The sequence below is a fragment of the Rhamphochromis sp. 'chilingali' genome (assembly GCF_963969265.1).
Source record: "Rhamphochromis sp. 'chilingali' genome assembly, chromosome: 4".
In the NCBI taxonomy this organism is placed as follows: domain Eukaryota; kingdom Metazoa; phylum Chordata; class Actinopteri; order Cichliformes; family Cichlidae; genus Rhamphochromis; species Rhamphochromis sp. 'chilingali'.
Window position 1 is genome coordinate 14,800,654 of NC_137948.1, and position 22,268 is coordinate 14,822,921.

The 22,268-nt window shown below is 41.0% G+C and overlaps 2 protein-coding genes across 3 annotated transcripts; both read left to right on the plus strand.

The window, feature by feature from the left end:
* Positions 1-320: 320 nt before the first annotated feature.
* On the plus strand, positions 321-4,379 carry polg2 (polymerase (DNA directed), gamma 2, accessory subunit). 2 transcript variants are annotated; one of them, XM_080879160.1, is made up of 8 exons: positions 321-1,190; positions 1,734-1,835; positions 2,071-2,171; positions 2,327-2,512; positions 2,813-2,950; positions 3,056-3,136; positions 3,293-3,393; positions 3,487-4,379. In XM_080879160.1, exons 1-8 carry the CDS (start codon positions 704-706, stop codon positions 3,650-3,652), a joined length of 1,362 nt encoding a protein of 453 aa, XP_080735286.1. In that variant the 5' UTR covers positions 321-703; the 3' UTR covers positions 3,653-4,379. The 2 variants fall into 2 exon arrangements, with proteins under 2 accessions (XP_080735286.1, XP_080735285.1); XM_080879159.1 differs by having other exon boundaries at positions 1,734-1,839; positions 2,066-2,171; positions 3,487-4,377.
* A 167-nt stretch (positions 4,380-4,546) lies between these two features.
* srp68 (signal recognition particle 68) lies at positions 4,547-18,639 on the plus strand. The gene is made up of 16 exons (XM_080879158.1): positions 4,547-4,705; positions 5,114-5,180; positions 5,528-5,641; positions 5,836-6,031; positions 6,934-7,016; positions 7,142-7,251; positions 7,375-7,454; positions 7,598-7,738; positions 13,235-13,333; positions 13,498-13,562; positions 14,050-14,203; positions 14,388-14,482; positions 14,702-14,831; positions 15,212-15,287; positions 15,373-15,422; positions 16,170-18,639. Exons 1-16 carry the CDS (start codon positions 4,618-4,620, stop codon positions 16,395-16,397), a joined length of 1,776 nt encoding a protein of 591 aa, XP_080735284.1. The 5' UTR covers positions 4,547-4,617; the 3' UTR covers positions 16,398-18,639.
* The last annotated feature ends 3,629 nt before the right edge of the window (positions 18,640-22,268 follow it).

Consider the following 22,268-nt stretch of genomic DNA (forward strand, 5'->3'; position numbering starts at 1 on the left):
TAAAGGTAAATCAGAGGTGTAGTCATTTCTATTAACTATATTATAATTTTTACAAGTACCCTTTTTTTAATTTCATTTTTTGTAGTTTTATAATCATAGTGTACGCTATAATCAGATAAATGAACTTTAAAAAAATCTATTTAAATTAAACTGCTATTTTTGTTTTTGTACAGTAATGAATACAGACTCAATCACCACCTCCATTCACTTCCGAATTAAGTTTAATCTGTGAGCCAGAAAAGCACTCATATCACTGAATCGGTGAAGGATGTAGATGTTTCCATTTTATTTTGAAAGTCTCCTTTACCCGGATATAAGGATTTAATTTCCGGATCACCCACCACATGTAACAGATACGTTGCTAACGCTGAAATATGTGTCTCCCATGAGATGTGAAGTGTGAGCAGCGGCTAATTGGACATTAGATGTGTGACAGCAGGGAAACCGTCCGACTCTTAAATGCACCGACAGCCGTCTGTATTTGTAGACGCTGCTTTTAGCAAGGTTCGCTAAAGTTAGCTTTCATTGGGAATTTAACACAGTGAGCCCAGTTCACATGTACTATTCAAACCACCGTATGCACTCATCTTTTCACTGCGGTATGCGGCCACTTAGGACCGTACACTTAGCGAATATTTTAAATCTACAGGATTTAAAGCTTGTTCTTTGCTAATGAAACTTTCTCTGAAGCGGGTTCTTCATCATGTTTACTCGGTGTGTAAGAAACATCCTGTCTAGAAGTGCATTCACTGTGACGCTGAAGCGGCACAGCTGGAGACGCTGCAGCACATCCCAGACTGAGACTGTGGACCAGGTCACTACGTTATTGCAGCTCTGCGTGGACAGGTTCTTCGTTTCTCCTGGTCACGCTAACGTGGAGCTGTTTCAGCGCGGGCTGTGCTGCAGCTATGGACCTCTGGGCATGGAGCTCAGGAGAAACCTGCTGGACCAGTGGTGGCATTCAGTGACTAGGTCCGGAGCTCAGGTTTTTGGGATTAACACCCTGAGCAGCAGTAGCAGCAGCAGCAGCAGGGAAGCACCTACAGGTGGACAGGGCCAGCTGAGGATTGTTGAATGTGAACAGCTGAAACAGAGACTTGGGCAGAAGCAGCTAAGCAAGGGGCGGCTCGCTGAGGAGGTGCACATGCTCCTGCAGAGGTCCCCAAGTTTGAGAACAAACTTACTGCAAGGTAAGTTGCCTCACACACCTGTAATAAATAATGATGATAATAGAGCATAACATACACGTTTTTATTTCTATACTGAGAGCTAGCATTAAACATGCACAGTAAAGTAATGACACCACAGATGATTTATAAACTACAAGCAAAGTCACCGTGTATACCAACTGTTTCACGTTATTGCTTTTATGATCTTCCATGTATTTCTTTTAATGGTTTATGAATACTTTTGATACTTGTTTGTCCAGTTTGATGCCAACACTGTGGTACTTTTGTTTGAGTAAGGTGAATGGAAACGAGCTGTTCTTGGAATATTATTTTCACACTGTAGTAAACTCAGTAAGCAAGAAAGATGATGGCAAGAGCTGAAATACCATGTTAAGGATACTGCCAGGACTTCAGTGTTGTGTGAAAGTGCTCATCAGCTTCAGAAACTCAGCTAGTAACATTTCTGTTTAACATGTCTCTGTCTTTTACATTGTTGTAAAACTAAAAAATAATTATTTTTTTCAAATTAGTCTTGATGGTTCACGCGTGTTGTTTTGTTTCCAGGTGCCTTAGAGCAGTTTGTCCCCTCGTTAGAGCTGGTGAACAGGAAGCTGCCGTTTGGTCTGGCTGAGACGGGTCTGTGCTTCCAGCCTGCAGAAGGCTCTGGTTGGTGAGGCTTCGTCTGTTGTTTCTTACCTGTGTGAGTGTCTGTGTGGATACACTTATGAAAAATAAAAATTCAAACAAACTTCACTGGGATTTTGTTTCTTTATATTGTTTATCTGAGCTAGACTTTTAATATTAATACAGTATTTCATGAGTTCACATTAACCTTTTTCAGACCTTATGAGGTAAGTATGTCATATTAACACACTGTATATTCTATTTTCTGTCAGCTCAGCTGAGGTCACGCAAACATCTCTAGTGTGGTTTTGCTCTCCTCGCACATCGTCCCAGTGGCTGGACCACTGGACACGACAGAGGCTGAAGTGGTGGAGAAAAGTGAGTCTTTGAGGAGGGAAACATCTCAGACAAATTTAAAACGGTGTGATGCACCAGTGCATAAATGTATTTTCCTGTAAGAACACTTTCCCAGCCTTATAAACTACAAACATTAATAACTCAGCTTTTCTCTTTGTTTCGTCCTGTTTATCCAGTTTGCCCTCTCCCCGTCCGACTTCAGCAGCAATGAAGTCCAGCAGGAGGAGCTCGAACAGGCGGCATCTCGCGGTGTGAGGATCATCTACAACTTCCCGTGGGGTCAGGAGGTCCTGGAGACACTGTGGAGTCGAGGAGATGCCGAGCTGCTGCACATACACAAAGGAGACCGGTCCAAACTGCAGGTCCGTCTGCTTCTTTTAGAGTGTGCTTTAAGTCGGGATTGAGATTCAGTCATGTTCCTAAGCTGCTATTGCAGAGGCTCTGGTTCTCTGACAATGTCTTAAAACAGGAAGTCAAATTGATATCAAAAATTCCCTTAGCTCCCAGCTGATAGAGGCTTTCAGAAATCTCAGTTGAACTAAACGGCTTTAGGAAGAAGAACCACCAGGTCTCATAAGAAACACGGGCAGCTGCTCGTCTGTTGCTGCTTTTCTTCAGTTTAATCACACGCAGTGTCATTTCTCTTACCTGACCTCTTTCAGCATCAAGATGGACGAAGGTCTATTCCTCATGTCGTCTCCGTTACCGCAAACATGGACCGTGGTGCGATGGCGTTTCTGTCCAACTCACTCCAGCAGCTGAAGAGAGAAGAGAGCAAGAAAAAGCTGCACCAGAGAAAGGTGATTGTGCTTAACAGCTCGCTGCACGTGCAGAAAAACTGTCAGCGGGTTTCCTATTTGTGGCATGACTTTTATTTATGAGATTTGTTGCACTGTTGATTTCAGGTGCTGAAGCTGCATCCAGTGTTGGTTCCCATTAAAGTGGCTTTAAATATTGGTAGAGGAGCCACTGTGGAGCTGAGGCAGGTAATGATAACATGAAGTACATGTTGCATGCTTCTTCTTTGTGGAGTTTTTCTGTGCAAATACACATTTTTCACCTTAAAAGGATCTGATTGAATGTGTTCCTTCTGTGGACTTGCATCAAATTGCATTAAAAGTGTTTTAAATATATTTCTTCAGATTTGTGAAGGCCTTCTGCAGGAGTTCCTGGAAGCAAAGATCTCTGTGTGGCCTGGATATCTTGAAACTCTGCCAACATCAATGGAGCAGCTGAATGCCAAGTAAATGCCGTTAAATCAGCACATAATGCAAATTGAATTACGTTACCTTTCTTTAAACTCGTGCCTGTGTGTTTCTGTGTGGATGTAATGCAGATACGATGAGATGGGCGTTCTTTTCACCATCATCATCGGTGAGAACACGTTGGAAAGTGGCCTTCTTCAAGTCCGCAGCAGAGACACAACCATCAAAGAGACCATGCACATCTCGGAGATCAAAAACTTTCTATTTAGATACATTTCTGCAGCTGACAACATCTGAATGCCCCTGCTGTTTTTTCGAACACCTGCCTGAGTTTGCATTCCTTTTAAAAACAAAATTATGGTCAGGGATATGCTTGTGAAACATATTTCCTCAGAGCGGTCCAAAAATAAGAGACTTTTTGGGATAGAGGTGCACATGAACCCACTGTGTGTATACATGTACCCCAAGAGTTTGTATTCTTAACTTTGCTAACTCAGCTCTTACTGATCCTACAGTCTCTTCGCAGTACATTCAAGGCACTGACATGGTTATATCAGGTTTATTTATCTGTGCGTAATTGGTGGCTACATAGTGGTCACGGAGGAGGAAGCTTTTGGATTTGTCTCTACATTTCTATTAAAAGATATGGAATCCCTCTTTAATATTTATATTGTATTGTTTTTTCTGGTTGTTGATGGCAATTTTGATTCTTGTTTCCTGAAGGTTCAAAGACTGTTCACAATAATGGAACAAGCAGTTAAGAAAATAGTCTTACCGTATTAGTAAACTGTAGTTTAGTTCAAATATAAAGTTAAAATACAGCATGATACCACACAGGTACAGAGGACTGAAACTGCTATAATAAAACACAAATAAATTGGTCAGTACATTGGTGACTATCCCTTTATAACCTCTGAATATTATTAATGTTACTTGCTCTGTGGGAGGAAGCTAAAGGCAAAGAGGGGTGGTTTAATTTTATGATGATATAATTTATTCTAATTATAATTAATAGCAGTAGCTGTATTGATAATGATAATAAGAAGAATAAAAGTTTTTTTATTTTTAATTTATTTAGATTGTTTTTGTTTATTTGTTGTTCCGGGGGCGGTGGGGCGTATGAATCGACTGAATCATGAGGCACATCAGCAAAGTCTCGCGAAGTTTGCCCCTTTGCCCCTCCCTGCGCACTCATTGGTCCCTGGCTGCACCTCTGACTGGGCATGTGTGTATGTGTGCCGCTTAGCTGTTAGCGTGAAGCGATGGCCGCAGACAAGCAAAACGACGCTAAAGTTTCCCTAATGGAAGAAAATAAAGAAAACTTACCGGATGGAGGACTCGGACTGGAAAGTATCCTTAAGAACACGACACGTGCTCTTTGACGTTTTCCCTCTGCGAGCATGTTTCACGCTCTTAAGCTAACGTTAGCTTTTAGCTAACTCAGTTGGAAGATAAGCTAGCGGTTATTAGGCTACGTGTCATACTGAAGCAGGCTGTCAGTGGTAAATGGGGATTTTTATGTATTCACAATTTATTTTGGGGGTCTGAGGACATATTTTAAGATTGCTAGCTATTATGTGATGTCATCTTTGAGTTTCATTAGCGGTTACAATAGTTAAAACAGCCTGTCTTGGTGCTTGCATACAATAACTGCTATCAAAACTGAAACGTTCATGCTTGAAAATAAATGGTTAACTGCCCCTCAGAGTAACGTGTGTGATGGTTACATAAGGTTTGTACCTTAACGTTTAATCTCAGTCTTGCAAATCATCAAAGAATCCCAGCAGCAGCACGGCCTCAGGCATGGAGACTACCAGAGATACAGGTGAGCTGGCTCAGGTCATACATTACAGGGTGGAGATTTGTGTGTGGTGCAGCAGTTTTCCCACCCAATGTAAAGACACTGACATGAGACTTCTGTTCACAATGCTGGGCTCAGATTTATGGTTTAATGCAGTTAAATGGAACAGGTGTGGATTAAAGTTAAACTCAAAGCTTTTGATGTCCACCTATCTTCGCCACATTTTCATATTTGCGGAGTTTAAGATATAGTGATAGATAATTTATGTTCTTTGATCTTCCTGCATATTAAGTTTCGTGGTGACTTTTTTTGTCTATGTTGTATTTCATTTATTGTAATGTAGAATTAAAAAAATCCTTGTCTGTTTCCAGGGGCTACTGTTCCCGCAGGCTACGGCGCCTCCGCAAGACTCTTGGCTTCAAGATGGGAAACCGACACAAGTTTGTTGGGAAGAAAGTCACTGTGGAAATGCTTTCTGATAACAGGTTAGACTTAGATAATTTTAACTGGTCATTCACGTGTAGTTAACTGGCTGCTGGTTTGGGAACCTTTACATTAAGGAAATTCCAGTTTGAAACACTTAAACAGATCACTTTGCTTTGATGTGGAACAGTTCAGCGGCTTGATGCTTTCACATAAAAAAACAAACTGTTTATACAGCTATGCCACCTTTTTTCAGGTATCTTCTGCTGGTTTTGATGGAAGCAGAGCGTGCATGGAGCTACGCCATGCAGTTGAAGCAGGAGGCCAATACAGAGCCACGTAAGCGCTTCCACCTGCTGTCACGACTACGTAAGGCTGCAAAGCACAGTGAGAAGCTGGAGAAGCTCTGCGAAAGCCCCCGTGTGGACGCCAAAACTAAACTGGAGGCACAGGTACACAGGTCAAATTCATCTTAACTGACCCGTGTAGGTGTGTGGAATAACAAGTGGATGTGCAGCGAGGTCCCAGCCTCAGAGATGAATAACTTTAACTTTTCGATTTGTTGTCTTTCAACTGTAAGATTTGAGAACTTCAAACACTGTTAATTAGAAAAACAGTGCAGAATATTTCATGACGATATTTTATCTACACAGGGACACCAAATATTGATATTTTAATCAATAAAATACTTTTGGAATACTTTGAACAAGAGGGCTGAAAGGTTGGAGGAGGCAGCCTTTCTGCAAACAGTTGCAGTGTGCCTTTGGATTGACTGCAGTTATTCAGGGAAATTGGCAGAGGATTGTGAATAGTTGCTTTCTCTAATCTATAAATGCAGACAGATTGTCAGCGGTCTGAATGACTCTGTGTCAGTGAGCACAACTTGAGGGGACTCAACTAAACTGGCTGCCAGCTGATTGTATTCTGGCTATATTCTTGTAGAAAAGAGGGTCATTTCTGTCTGCGTAGACAACAGATTTCCATGTATGTAACTGCCAACTTGACCCTGTTCCATCGCAGACTGATATCAGTTTCAAAGCAGACTGATTCTGTCTTATGGCAACTTCTACAGCAAACTTTAGTGACAGTGTTGTGTACTTATTTTGCAACAAAAGAAAAAAAATGAGTTTAACTGTAACTTTGGAGACATAATTTGGAGTTGAAAGAAGATGATAAATTGTAGTACTTGCTACTGCAGATATCACAAAAATGTTAAATCACAATAATATATCATGAGTGAAATAATGTGATAATATCATGGAGAGTCTTGGTGATTCCCACCTTTACTGTTGATGAAGTGTGGTGAGGGAATGAACAGAGGAGCTCCTCATCATGTGTTGTGGTGTTATTTCAGGCCTACACTGCATACCTGACTGGAATGGTGGAGTTTGAGCTGCAGGAGTGGAAACAAGCCATGGAGGCTTTCAACAAGTGCAAGTGAGCGTTAACATTACTGCACTCTGTTTTTTGTTTTTTAATTCTTCTTTTAATAATGGGAGGTTTTCTTGTTTGTTTTTCTTTCACTTTTTTTAAACCACTGATAAATACTTTTGTCTTGTCAGGACCATTTATGAGAAGCTGGCCAGTGCCTTCACTGAGGACCTGGCAGTTCTGTACCGCCAGCGTGTAGACGAGATATCGCCCAACATTCGCTACTGCGCTTACAATATTGGTCAGCATTGCTGTAGTCGTTCTTCTCAGTGTCATTGTTGATGCACAACACCGATCCTGAGTTCAGTCCTTCCTCTGCACACTGACAAACACACACTCACTCCCTGGTTGTATTTGATTTTAGGTGATCAGAATGCCATCAATGACCTGATGCAGATGAGGCTGACTGGTGGAGGAGGTGGCATGATGGCTGAGAAACTAGAGGTAAACACGAAGGGGTAAAACTTTTGTTAATCAGTCTGTAATTCATGATTAAACTGCTGGGGGGAGCACATACCAAACAAGAATATTACACAGCTGTGTAATCGTGTACTACATCCAGAAGGGTTTGTTTTGTTTCCCTCAAGGCACTGATTACTCAGGCGCGAACCAAGCAGGCGGCCACTATGAGTGAAGTGGAGTGGCGAGGACGCACGGTGCCTGTGAAGATTGACAAGGCTCGCGTCTTCCTGTTGGGTCTGGCAGACAACGAGGCCGCCATCGCTCAGGTCAGCCTCTCACACATTCCTTCTTTTTTAAGCATATAAACAAACTCAGTGGGAAACGCATGTTGTTGCACCTCCTAATGTTGGTTGTCCTTTCTATGTCTCTTGGGCTGCAAACAATGGAAACAACTGCAGAGACATTGACTCAAAGACAATAAGTGAATAGATTCCTTCTGTAGTACAAATATAATCGTGTTCATCACTGGTCATTACCCCTCCCTAGGGCTGCTCACTTAATCGAATTTTAATCACGATTACGATCTGGGCTTTCAACAATCATTAAAAATGACTGAGCCGATTATTAGCCCCTCCCTCATGCTTTACTCTCCGTGTGGCAAATCAAGCGCACCTCTCTGCATTTCGAACACGTGTCACAACAATTAAGAGCAGCGGTCTCCAACCCTTTTTTGCGCCACGGACCGGTTTATGCCCGACAATGTTTTTATGGACCGGCCTTTAAGGTGTCACGGATAAATACAACAAAATAAAACTAGTACCGGTACCGAAAAAAAGGCTTATTCATAACACACGTGAAAAGACCCAGGAAAACCGAGTAAATGATAAAAACGATAACAAAATAACGCTGAAAACCGATAAAAACCCTGAAAACTATACATTTCACACCTGAGCCTCAACTCTCGCGGCCCGGTACCAAACGACTCACGGACCGGTACCGGTCCGAGGCCCGGGGGTTGGAGACCGCTGATTAAGAGGACCCGAGGGAAGCTCGGAAAGCTCGGAAAGCTAAGCAGAAGTTATTTGGAGAGGAGAGTGACTGCCGTTGGTTGAAAAGAGAGGTAAAAAAAAACTTCAGTGGTGTGGAAACATTATGGGTTCGTGGAGTCAGACGTGGATCAAGTAGACACAGTGTGTAAACTTTGCTACAGTGTCGTAGCTGCACCACAGAGCAACACTGCAAAGTTCACTAAACATAGATGTTTACATTTTTCATTTATTTTTTATATTGCAAACATTTGCACTGTTATCAGTATTTGCACACTATTTTATATTATTTTTGACAATCTTTAAAGTCATTATTCAACACATTGTTATTGTTAAATAAATATCGTCAAATAATCGAGATCTCAATTTCAGTGAAAATAATCGTGATTATCATTTTTGCCATAATCGAGCAGCCCTACCCCTCCTTATGTTTCCTGACTGCCTCATGCAGAGCTACTATCAGAGACTACCCAGTATGTATCACAACACTGATTCTGTGTGCTCATATGACCCATTTAGACTGCTTATAAATGCCAATGTTTTAATGTAATGAATTCAACCTTGTTTCTTATTCTCCGCTGCCACATGCCTTTTATATCCTTAGAAGGCGAGCCTGTTATTTTTGTTTTCACTTCCAAATTCAGGCCCACTTCTATATTTTCATTCTTAAATTGGGCCTTGATTTGAGTTTTAAGCTTATAAGGATTAATTGCATATAGATCAGGTAGTGACAAACATAATTCCTGGGTACAGACACTCCAGTCTTACCTGTTGGACTGACTTGGAAAATGTCTTAAGTGTTTTAACTATATTTTCATAAGTTTGGCAGCTTTTCCATCTGTTTAAGACCTCGTATGTGACCATTCATACTAAAACAACACAATTAAGTGATAGTTAAAACAATTAAATGACTACTTTCACTATCTATAAGAGAAATAAAAGAAACTATGGTTCTTTTTCAGTGAATTCAGAGTAAAATTAAAATTTCTGTGAATTAACACTTTGTTTTATAACTTTTTGTAATTTTACATATTAATTTTCTGTAATTTAAGCCTAAAGAGTCGTGCTGACAGATTCTTTAATTTACTACAGCGGCATTTCTTTATCATGTACTGAAAACACTTTTTCTTTTATTAAGATGTCTCATTGATGCAATGTGTAGTTCCACTTGTTTACAATGACAGCAAGGGGAGTTTCACTTGTCCGCCTCGCTTAAGATCAAAGTATGTAAACAGATCACAATGTAAAATGAGTTTGACATCCCTGATATAGATGAGCTCGATATCCAAAACCTTTGCATGTTTTCAGTGACTGTCCGGTACAGTAAAAGTAGAGCTGGGCGATATGAGATTTTTTCATATCACGATATGTTTTTTTCATTTCAGGCGATAACGATATCTATCACGATATAAGCCAAATAACTATATTTGTAAGATTTAAATGTGCCGTTGCTCACAAGTAAAATGTGAAATAATCAGCAGCTTGTTTTTAAATATTTATTTCCCATAATAAGTTCAACAGGGTAGATGTACTTAAGGAACATGAGACTTTTTCAGATAAATAAAGGCAAATATTGCAAACTACACAAAAGGCAGCCGCTAAAGCGTTTAAGTTTCAAAATAGAACAAATGAAACAGACTAAATTGTCAATTCCACTTAGAAACAAAATATTAATTCTAAAAATAAATCTTAGTTTGTTTTACAGAAGAACAGACAAAACTGACCAACTTTTGTCAATATCAAATAAACTGAGAACTAAAAGGAAATTCTCAATCTCTGCTTGTTGTATAGCTTAGCTTTTCAAACAGTTTTAACAGTTACTTTAGTCTGACAAAAGCCAAATGACGAATTAGCGCTTCCAGTCAGAGACTGAGGCTACGTCCACGCGTACACGGGTATTTTTGAAAACTGAGATTTTCCGTTTCCGTTTTAAAAAAGAATCCCGTCCACACATAAAGGCAGAAATGAAGGAAAACGCTGCTATGAACATGCCAAAGCAGCAGGTGGCGCTAAATTCCTAACCGTGCAGAAATGTTGGCCAATCAGAAGTCTAGAAGCCTCGGTGGGAAAAAGTAAACAAAGCTGGGGCATAGAAGCAGAACCGAGTCGTATGTGTGGAGGGACAGTAACTGTGTGTATATGTAAGCATTTAAACACTGCAGAGAGTAGAATTAACAGTAACAGTACTGTAGAAATTCATTTCACCGAAACAATAACGTGGCGCAGTGTGACGCATGCACCAGTTTATTGTATTTCCAGACTTGCTTTCGGCACAATTTACAGTGCACGCTACTCTGTTTTTTGTCAGACTTGAAATAGCCGAAATACCTTCACACTACGGAACTTCTATGGCTCTTCCGTTCGACAATCTCTCCGGCATTGGAACCATCATCTGTTTTCTCTTCGGTCACGCTCGGTTGATTTTTCTAGTCGGCACACTCATTTCCTCCATTATGCGCTGGCTGCTTCCCAAACAAACACACGTGCGGCTTGGCACTTGTGCTGTACGTAGCAAGTCACGCAACGTGACGCTGCGGCTGTGATTGGTTCAGTTCTGCGCTACTGAATTTGGATCGGCTGACCTTTTTTTTTTTTTTTTTTTTTTCTTAAGAGGACAAGAGCGGCGAGGTCTATCGCGATAGCTTAATTTCTCTATCGAGTAAAAGTTATATCGCGATACATATCGTTATCGTTCTATCGCCCAGCTCTAAGTAAAAGTGAATATATGAGAGGAAATAAGTAAAAGCATAAAAGTCTCTTCTTAACTAAATAATCTTTCATCCTGCTGGAGGCTGTCGGGTACTCGTCAAGCATTAAAACGGTTTAATAAAACCATAAAACAACCCTGAGAGCACTCAGTGCAGTTCCATAAAATCTCAGTAGGTGGCACTCTGTTCTTGATAGTATCACATGTCCCCTCGCTGTCGCCACAGCTCATTACTTCTGTTTTGTGCCCGAGTACTCAGCACACCCTGCAGACACACCTGTCACACCCATTGCCATTCAGGTCTCAGGCATGCAGCTGCTCTCATCGCACAACTGCATTCTACGCATTTCACCTCGCACATGAATGCAGGGCTACACCCAGCAGCTCATTTTAGTTTCAGATGGAGCATTTTAGGTCTGACTGTCGCATAAAAGGCGGTTAAAGGTGGCTGTGAGTGACTGTGTGGAGAAGAACTGCAGCGCTGGCAGTTTTTATCACATTTGGCTTTTCTTATTGGTCACAATTAAAGGATTTTTGCATAGTATGCACATTATATTGTGTCACAGCTCTAGCACCTTTAGCTTCACAATGTGCACCTGTTCTTCTGCTTGTGGCCTCAGGGGACAGGAGACACTGTAGGGCCAAATGTCAACCCTAGTTGAAGGGCTGTTTCCTCCTCTAACCAGTGTATCCATCCAGCCCTCCTGCCGAACAGCACAGAATGCTCAACAGGTAGAACTGGCTGTTCTAGGCCTTATTAGGGTGTTGGCACAAGTGTGAAACGCGTAGCAGCATCACCTTTCTGGGTGGGAGAGAGAAGGCTTGTGAACAATCTGTTATCAGGTTTGCCACCACAAGGAATTGTTTTGTAACATTCCTCTACTGTGTTTTCTCAACTTTTCGCAACAACAGAGACACAGTAATGTAATCCACAAAATCTTTTAAATACTTAAAACTGATATTTTTATGAGTGATCAGTCCTTCTGTAATTGTTTTATTGCTCTCACTTTGCTTTTTTCCAGTGTTAGTAAAACCCATCCTGCATCTTTCTGAGACTATCTCAGTTTAACACAGGCCTGTTGTATTAGTGTGGTGATGAAAGACGGCTTAGATGATGAACAATCGTGTCATTCTTAAAGACCTGAACCCTGAAACTATACAGTGTCTTAACTGCTGATGAGTTATGTGCAGGAATGCATCAGCAGCCTGCCGGGCCACATACCTGCGTCTCTCCCCGAGTTTGTCAGTCGCATTCCTGCTTTAACTGTTGCTCTTTGTATCAAAGTACTAAAACTGTTACATGCATCAAATGTTTGCTTGATCGCGTTTTAAATGAGATACGTCTGCACAATCTGGTAGAAACCTTTTATGATCTGATCAAGTTTCAGCCAAATCTCATCAGTCTGGTTAAATGGCTGCTATCGCTGCGTAAATCTGCTTGGAAGTTATTCTACAAAAAGCATAAAAAGGATTTGTGAACATCTCCACTTTCAGTCTGCATGTTAAGAGGCGCGACTGCTTCCTCCCCTTCTCCGCTCTGCCTGTGTGTGCCTAGGATGGCCTCAGAGTATTGAGTGTTCTTTTAGCTGAAAGCAGTCTTTGTAGCTACAAGAAAGCAGAAGAAAAGCAACTGAAAGTGTTAAAGTATGTTCCTAGCTGACCTGTACAGAGAGCTGAATCGAAGTAAGGAGATACATGGAAGCCAAACTGGAGGCTGAAAAACTGCTTCAGTGCGTTCAGTGTGTCGTGTTACTGCTGAACCTGCATTTTTGATAGGTACTCTGTTTTTACTTTCCAGAGTCATCTATTGTACATCATCTCATCTTCAGCATGTGCCATCCTCACACATAGGCTTCACCCCCTGGGTTTTCCTCATTGTTGCCAACTTAGACGTTTAGTTGCATTAAATCTATGATGAAAAAATGTAAAGACCGTGCTGGTACGATCTGAGACGTTTCTCTGCTTAGAATGTGAAACACGCCCGTCTCCCTCCTTCTCTACTATTCAGTAAGTTCTACATTTATTTTTTTTCCTTTATCCTCATCTTTGGATCTGTTTGTGTCATTCAGGCAGCTAATGAGGAAACCAAAGAACATCTGTATGAGACCCTGCTGGCCGAGTGCAGAGACACCATCCAGGCAGTGAAAGAGGAGCTCAAGACTGAGGCGGTAAGATTCAGCAGGATGAAAAGCTGTGATGTTGACAAGAATGAGAGGTGGTGAAGATGTAGCTTGTAAATACCTGAAACTGGGAATACTAGAAGGTTCAACTAAAGAGCTTTTTTTTTTTTTTTTTCCTTTTTGTAAATCTATCAATTTTTTTATCACTGTAGAAACAGCGAGAGAGGAGCTCTGATGGTGACACTGGGAAGGTGTCCAACCTGCAGTACCTGCACAGGTAAAAAAGGAAGAAAAATGTACTTCGATTTTACTCCTGGTTCTGTTAAGTTAGTCAGTCATAGGATTATAGCTGCAGCTAAATGCTTTACCACTTATCTCAGTAAGTCAATAACACTTTGATCATTCCCCTCCTCGTCTCTTCATGCAGACAACACTGTAACACACAGATCTTCAGTTTATTGTGAAATTACAAACACATGCTCACTTTTGGGAGGATGAAATCGGAGAACATTTGGCTGTTTGGAAACATTACTAGCAACTTCTAACATCTTTTGATAGACAGACATGTATAAACCTGTCAGGTCGGGGCATCATTAGGCTGAACACGTGTCGGGTGAGTCTGGTTCAACTTGCAGAGCGCCTGTGAGGCATGTTAATGGTTCCTGACGATGTCTGCAGTTGATTCAGCCGAGGTTTACAGACCTGATGAGTTTAAAGGGATCGCACGCCGTAAGTGAATAATCACTGCTGCTCTTCTCTCCCAGCTACCTGACCTACATTAAGCTGTGTACACTGGTGAAGAGGAATGAGAGCATGGCTCATACTCTGCAGGCCAAACTGAAGGAGCCCGAGGCCGACGAGAACAAGAGGGGGCCCCGTCCACAGGATCTCATCCGCCTGTATGACATCATCCTGCAGGTGAATGTCCTGTTATCAAGTTCTGTCTCTAAGTTGTGTGGTTCTATTGAAAAAGCAAAGGTCTTAGGTGTACAGCCTGATGTTTGTGTTACCATAGTTACATGATGTGCATCTTGTGTTTTTGTTTTGTTTTTTGTTTTTGTTTTGTTTTTTTCCCCCACCACCACCTCCTCCAACTATCCAGAGTCTGGCAGAGCTCTCCACCCTGCAGGGTCTGGAGGATGACCACGCCTTCCAAAAGGAGGTGTCCCTGAAGACCCTGGTCTACAAGGCCTACAGGTCAGTGTTTTTGTGCCTGGTTTTCAACATGTTCTGCATCAAACAATGCAGCTGAAATTCAAACAGTGCAACAAGTGTCGTATTTACAATCGCAAATACACCTGCGTCCTGATGTGAAAAGTATCTCTAAGCTTTGTTCCATTTCACATTTCCATGAAAGCTTCTGCAGTTCATAAACCCACATGTTGTTAATGAGCTGCTTTCTTTGGCCTCCTGCAGGTGTTTCTTTATAGCCCAGTCTTATGTGTTAGTGAAGAAGTGGAGTGAGGCGCTGGTGTTGTATGAAAGGGTGCTGAAATATGCCAAGGAAGTCCAATCTAAGGCCAAGAGCCTCAACAACAGCCTCAAGGTTGGTTTAACATGCAAGCAAACACACACACACCTCAAACATGAGTCATGGCGTTACTCATTGTGGAGGCCTCTTTTCAAAGCCTCATCTTTATCTAGGTTGCCATTTTAGTTATTTACAACACATTATATTTAGACAAATAGATGTTATTAAAAAGCTTTATGGTAAAAAGCTTTATGGATCACAAAGATGCAGATGCCTGCTAATCTGTTCTAAGTAACACTAATAAATTGCTAGATTTTTAGTTAGTATAAGTAACTGTGCAGCAAACCATGTTGTTTGTTAGGGAAATGCAATGAGACCCGAACACACGGTACATCAAAGTTTAACAAAAATATCACTGCGCTACGTTAATTTACATTCATCATGAATTTCTGCAGGATCTCCCCGATGTCCAGGAGCTCATTGCTGAGGTCAACGCTGAAAAATACTCACTTCAAGCTGCTGCCATTTTAGGTGCGAGCCTCGAAGTTGTTAAACAGTTAAACCAGCAGTCGTCTTCTCTGTTGTACAGTCCTGAAGAGATGTGTTTGTGTTTCAGACACCGACGAGATAGTTGAAGTTCCTCAGCAGCTGGTGAAAGACAACACGGTAAGAGGAGGAAGCCTCAGGCTGCTCAACACTACAGCCGTACACAGACACATGGTTCTTGCACGTTTGTGTCTGTACGAATAAAATAAACGAGCTCTGTGGATTAATTACTTATCGGTCATATTACTCCTGAAGAGCCGAGGTGAAGCTTAATTTGTATATTTGCGTCTAACAAACTGCAACATAAAAACTTGAAAAGTGGTTTTGATGATGTCATTTAACGTTTATCTATTTTTGTGATAAAACTTAATTTTTAGGAATTTCAATAACTGGAATAAGTTTGAGTGGATCTGTCACAGTCTGCACTGCAGTAGCTTTAGTTGCATGAGTCAAAGTTCGAAATCTTATCTGTCATGCTGGCCTTGGCCTAACGCAAGCAATTTCTGCTCCTCTCGTGTCAGGCCAGCTTTCTTCTGATTGGTTGCCCATCACAGACACAATATTTGAAGAACAAAGGGCGGGGCTTGTGCTCTAACAGACAGAGCTGAGATTAGGGATATCCTCTTTTTGGAAAATGAGTGTTTGGAGCAGCAAGGGATTATTTGCACATATGCTAATCTCATCATTTTAATTTGTGTCCATGCTTGATGTGATCTGCCATTTTAACATTTATGACAAGAAATGCAGTTTGATGAGGTTGTCATCACTCCATTTTCTGCTGCTTTTTTATTTTATTTCTTCATTTAGCTGAACTTTCTGTTCCCTATGATTCCAGTGCTCTCATCTCCTCACTTCTTTTTCACGCAGCCCCTCTGTGACCACCTGGAGACCTTCCGCTTTGACCCCAGTCTCGTCGGAAAACAGCCCAGTCTGGTCCAGTTCCCACCCGACTTCCAGCCAATCCCCTGCAAGCCTCTGTTCTTTGACCTTGCTCTTAACCATGTGGCCTTCCCACCGCTGGATGACAAGGTGGAACAGAAGGGCAAGGGCGGTCTGACTGGCTACATCAAGGGCATTTTTGGCTTCGGCAGCTAAACCTAAACCCACACTTCAACCTCCATGTGAGAGCCACAGGGCCCAGAGTTTACTGCAACCAGCCAGAATTGGGTCAGCTGTTAGTTAGAATCATTTCAGTTTGTCTTTTATGTTTAATTTTTAGTGCCTATGTGCAGAGGGGTTGGAGTTGGCAGTTCTGAGGAAGACGGAGTCAATATAGTCTTCTCGGAAAGATTAATGAAATGGTAGCACTATGACCCAAGTCCACATCCAGCTTCAGTAATCGTATCAGCCTGCATGGCTTCACAGCATACAGGCTCCCTCCTTAAACTGAGCAATGGAGGTGTTGGCAACTTTTAAGACATTAATATGCCGTGGTTTTGATGAGTGAAGTCAAGCTGTCAATCTCACGGTAAAAGATTACATTTTTTCCCTCCTGTGTTTTAAATGCGCCTTCATATTGTGTTTTTTTTCCTTTTGTAAATGGATTGTTCTGCATTTTTCTTAGCCCATCAAAAAGATATGTTTTGATCTCATCAGCCTCAACATTAATTACAAGACCTACAGCTGACCAAACTGTAATCATCTGTATGATTTCATCTGTCATCACAAACTAAAGTTTGTCCTCTTAATCTTTGCCCCTTGTTGCTTTGACGGCATAAAAATCCTCATAAACACTGTACAGCCACAAGACCTTGTGTTGGGACAAGAAATGTCAGCTTGCTCAGGTGCCTAAGAGTGTACTCGCACTGAGCTGCTCCTCCCAGTGTTCAGTTGTTTTGACCGGTGTGTAACTGTTAGAAGAAAACAGGTGGCCATGGGTCCGTAGCTGAAACGCTGCTTCAACATCTCAGTTATTAACCAATAAATCAGTGGTAAATAAAGAACAAGGTTTCACTGTAAGTGTGCCTGTCTTTAACTTTAAACTCTATAACGTGAACTGTAGCACGTGTCTCTGAGTGGAGAGATGTTTGAATTTGGGTTTAAGGAAAAATTGGAAGAAAATCTTCAGAGCATAACCTCCAGAAACATACTCAGGCCTGAGTGCAGGCACACGAGGACAAGTGTGAGTACACCTTTAGTCCTTTAGTTGTTCCACTTGGTTGTGATTTAGTAGCGGCGAGGATCCGAACATGTACAACATCCAGTTCCTCCTAAGTGCCCTGTGGGTGGGCACCACATCATAACAAACAAAGCTGTCACTGTCAAAGGTGTAGGGCTGTCCCTCATCTGCAGACGTGATGTACTTTTAATAATCGCAAGAAGAAATTTTTCCAGTCTGTGGTTTTCTGTTTTTTCTTCTCTGTCGTCCTATGTCATTGCGCCAAAGCCTCTCGAAACCCAGCCTCTGAATTCAGGAAACTGGGACAGGGCTAGCATGACTAATGACAAAGCTATGAGTCACAGTTTGAAATGATCCTTTCTGAATAAAAGAAGCTGGATTGGCCAGTGTTTTTATTTCTTTGGTAGTTAGAGCCTAAACTCACCAGGCAGTTCATTAGATCCACTAACCAGCTAGAACTAAAGCAGTCACATACAACACACACTGCAGTAAGAGGCTGCTTATTTACAGTCATAATAATGGCGGGATTCCCTCCATGACAGTTGTATTATCCTGCTTTAGTTTTAGCTACTTGGTTTATTTGTACTTTGTTGCATTTTTCTTGCCCTCAAACTTGACGTCCTGTCAAAGGTCCAACTGCTTCAATAGCGTCGTCTCGCTGGAAGTAGAAAGCTCTTTAAAGGTCCCTCTGCTACATGTTTTCAAATGGTACCTGCTTGTTGACGGCAGGTTCAGCTCATGAGACTGTAATCTGTTACTGTAAAGCTTTTAATGGTGTGTATTTATCTACAAAGGACAGTGGCAGACATCAGGACACTGAAGGAGCTGTTAGCAACCTTTCATTCATCGCATTGCCAACACCACACCTCTGTCTGTCATGGGAAGGACTACAAAAATGTTTTCATCACCTTTGACATGTCTGTGGATTTTCTGTTTTACATATTTGTCGGGATGTATTGAAACCCCTGATCTTTATGTGATCTGGTTTGCCTGTGAGACTTGGTGAAACACTAGGAAAGGACAGTTTCAGTCTCACTAACATGTTTAACTTTTTTTTTCTTTTTTTCTTTTTTTTTGTTGCTTAATTTTGTCTTCACCCCCCCTCTTCCCTACTCATGTGTTTTTACGCTAAGTAAGATGGATGGGCTGGAACAGTTCCAGCACTTTACCTCGATTAGCCTGGAAAACAAAATAGCTATAATCTGTAGATGCTGGAAACGTTTGTGTGTGTGTGACGAGAGTAATGAAATGAGGAGATCGTATGATTTCATGTAGTTTCCAGCCTGGTAATTAAAGTATATTTGCACCAAATGCTGTTTTTGTCATTCTTCATTCACATTTTTCTTTTTGGCAGTATTTATTTTGATCGGGCATAGTTTGATTGCTAAAGAACTGCTGTTAAACTGACGTGTTCTGAGGACAGTAGGCATGGAGGGGTGTGTGTGTGTGTGTGTGTGTGTGTGTGTGTGTGTGTGTGTGTTCAGTTGCTCCTGTGTTAGGGTGTGGGAGTGCATTGGATGCCTGAGCAGGGTGTGAATGTTTAGCTTTACTTTGTTTGTGCACTGAAAAGTGAGAATAATGATATAGGTGTGTTTATTAACCTCGATCTGACATTAGTGGGTTTTGGGTTTTTTTTGGGGTGGGGGGGTCTCCCCATCTTCTAACCAAGAATATTCCGTGGTAAAAAGTCCCCCCAACCTACACATGCGCACTGTTACTGTGGTATTTCAGAAATGTGTACTATTTAGAATAGACTGAAAATATTTAAGCCTTTATGGGGTGGAGATGAATGCTTATCTGCAGAACAAAACCAAAGGCTAAAACTGTTGAACAACATTCTGTGTTACTGTGTTACGCATTTTCCTCCAAGAGAGGTCCAGAATTTAGAATAACCATCAAAGTATGAGCAGACAGCTGTGCTGTGTGTAAGGTGAATGAAGAGGCTGGCACACCCTTGCAGTGTCTCTGCCTTTGTTGTTTCTTCTCTGTTCAGCTGTTTGGAATTTACAGGTATACAGATACATAGTTGCTACATTAATGTGGCTCAAAATGAGCTGCAGGATGTGTGTGAACTGCAGGTTTGACATCCGGAGAAACGCCTGACCTTTAATCCCGAAGAATCTTAATGATTGCTTTCCACGAGGTCTTGCATTTGTGGTGCAGACATTTGTCTCCCTGCTCAGGGGGCATTTGTCACTAAAAAACATGAGTGTTTTAAGGGGAGGGGTGCACACCAGCATTTTTCTTGTGTTTTTTGTTTGTTTTGTTTTTTCCCATCTTATACAGGTTTAAGTATATGTTTTCAAAAAACATACAAAATCAATAAAAACTTGAATGTAAAACATAAACACGAGTGTTGTCATGCTCTTCAGGCCGGTGTCCTGCAGGTTTCAGATATCACCCTGGGTAAACACACCTGTATCAAATGATTAGTTCATTGCCAGACAACTTCAAGGCAGGTTGAAGAGGTAATTTAGCCATTTAAATCAGCTGCGTTGGATCAAGGACACGTCTAAAACCTGCAGGACGCCGGCCCTTGAGGCCTGGAGTTCCCCACCCCTGATATAGAGGAAAATGACCCCTGTCTATGCGTCATTTTCAGCAGCTCACTTGAGGTTTAAGATGAAAGTATTGCTACAGTTTGTTACCTGGGTGCAACCACAATATACAATATATGTGAGCAAGTGAAAAAGTATGTTACTCCAGACACGTAGACCCACCCACAGAGAAACGTTGTGTGACTGGACCAATGAGCACAGCGTGCTCTCGCTGTTGCAATGAAAGCTGCTTAGCTACATTTTTTCTCGTGATTTCCAATTGTTGCTATGCAGCAGAGAGACGCCCTGATCTGGAATAACTTCCACGTCTTTAGATGCTGCACACTAAACGTTCCAGTGTATGGGGCAACCTGTAATCAGTAGATTTATGGCATGTACCACTATATGAAAGTGTTATGTAAATTACTTTCTGACCCTTTGGATGTTCCACTGTTGACTGTACACAGTGTCCCTCAGTGTTTGTGGCACAGGTCTGCTCCAAGCTTTGACTCAGGCTTAATAGTGAGGTGTCAGGGTGACATAGCCAAATGAGAACGACTTAATTTCCTTGTTATAAATTCAGGAAAAAAAGGCTCAAGGAAGAAAAAGGAAAAATCAGAAAGGGGAAAAAAAAATTGATCTCACTGTGTAAACTATCGTCTCCTGAATATTCTCATTAATTTGGAGCTCTCAGATTGGGAATGCTGTGTTCTTTTTAGTTATGGTAGCAGAGAAATTTCTTGGATATACTAATGCATCAAGTTGCTATTGTCTGGCAGTAGATAGAGTTTTCCAGCATGCAAGACAGAAACCTATAAACGAAATTGTCCCAGCAGATGTCACCTTTAAATAAGTCAGTGCGATTTCTATGAGGTATTTAGTCTCTGTTTATGTTTCCTTCATGGTAGTGTGATTATTCTCCAGCACATTTCTTTCCGGGATAATAAATATATCCTTTATCTCTGATCCTAGGGACTTAACAGGATACAGAGGTAGAGAAATATGGGATAACATAAAGACCATTTGTTCTGCGTCCACTTATCACTCACACATGGAATCACTTCTTTCTTTGATTATTTTACTGCTGCTAATTATTTCTACACACGTCTTCCATATAAATTTTTAATGTTCTAATACTCAAGTAAAATGTAACTATAATAAAGGAAGGTGTGGTTGAAAGCAATTAGCTGTTACACATATATTTAGAATAATGGATGCTCATATATAACATGAAGCAGGTTATTAGCAATGAGGTCAGCATGTAAACCAAATGCTCAGTTTCAGACAGATATCAGGCCGAGAGGATCATCTCGGGCACACAGCTCTGATGTGAACTCGTCTTTAGGTTTTAAAACAGGTTGTTTTAGAGGTCCAGTTTCAGTCCAGGGATAAGACAAATAATAACATAATAAAATAACAGTCCAAAAATAAAAACATTGAGCTGGAAATGAGGATAACCTTTTAATAATTATCGCACATTTTCTTTTTCACACAGCATGTCCTCATACTGGCTTCCTCCCCTCACCCCAACCAGTCACAGGACATGGCCGCCTCCCTGAGCCTGATTCTGCCAGAGGTTTAAACGTTTTTCCTTGCCACTGTCGCCAAAGCACTTGCTCAAAGAGGGGTCATATGACTGTTGGGGTTTTCTCTGTATTATTATAGGGTTTTTACCTTACAATAAAAGCACCTTGAGCCACTTGTCATTATGACAAAACCAAATTCAATTAATGACAGTCCAAAAAAGAGATTTAATCTACACTGGGAGAAAAAAAAATGTTAAAAATTGTAATTTTAAAAATGCCTTTCAGACCAATCAACAGTGAGCTGTTGTGCCAAAACTCCTCCTGTGCTACATATTTCAGATATTTCAGAGCTGTAACTGTCCTTCTTCAGAAGTAAAAATGTATTTACAATGCAAATTTTACATGCGATTAAAAAAGGAAACAAATTGCAAAGATTACACAAAAATAATATATTCTTTTTAAAAATATGGATAAGTAAATAAAAAATATATTAGATGGGATAAAATAAATAAAAGGGGATAATGCTATATTGATTCTACATTAAATGTAATATTCATTAGCCGTATGCGTCACTTTACACAATGTGGATTACACATATGGCAAAACCTTGAAAATATATGTGTGGTTGTGTGTGTGTTTTGCCATGCTCACAAGGTTTCACCAACATAGGTATCAATAAAGGGGAATCTGGTGCCTCATGGGTTTATTATTAGAATATATGTCGGTTTTAAAAAAAAATTCTTTCAATAGATATTTGATATCAGCGCTGCGCTGAGTTTGTTGG

What these genes read in the sequence shown, in the direction of transcription:
- srp68 (XM_080879158.1), top strand. Translation starts at nt 4,618, where the DNA reads ATGGCCGCAGACAAGCAAAACGACGCTAAAGTTTCCCTAATGGAAGAA. An exon ending in AGGAGCTCAAGACTGAGGCG is followed by an intron (nt 13,334 to 13,497) that starts GTAAGATTCAGC and finishes TTATCACTGTAG; the next exon opens with AAACAGCGAGAGAGGAGCTC. An exon ending in CTGGTCTACAAGGCCTACAG is followed by an intron (nt 14,483 to 14,701) that starts GTCAGTGTTTTT and finishes GGCCTCCTGCAG; the next exon opens with GTGTTTCTTTATAGCCCAGT.
- polg2 (XM_080879159.1), top strand. Translation starts at nt 704, where the DNA reads ATGTTTACTCGGTGTGTAAGAAACATCCTGTCTAGAAGTGCATTCACT. An exon ending in GAGAACAAACTTACTGCAAG is followed by an intron (nt 1,191 to 1,733) that starts GTAAGTTGCCTC and finishes TTTTGTTTCCAG; the next exon opens with GTGCCTTAGAGCAGTTTGTC. An exon ending in CCACTGTGGAGCTGAGGCAG is followed by an intron (nt 3,137 to 3,292) that starts GTAATGATAACA and finishes ATATTTCTTCAG; the next exon opens with ATTTGTGAAGGCCTTCTGCA.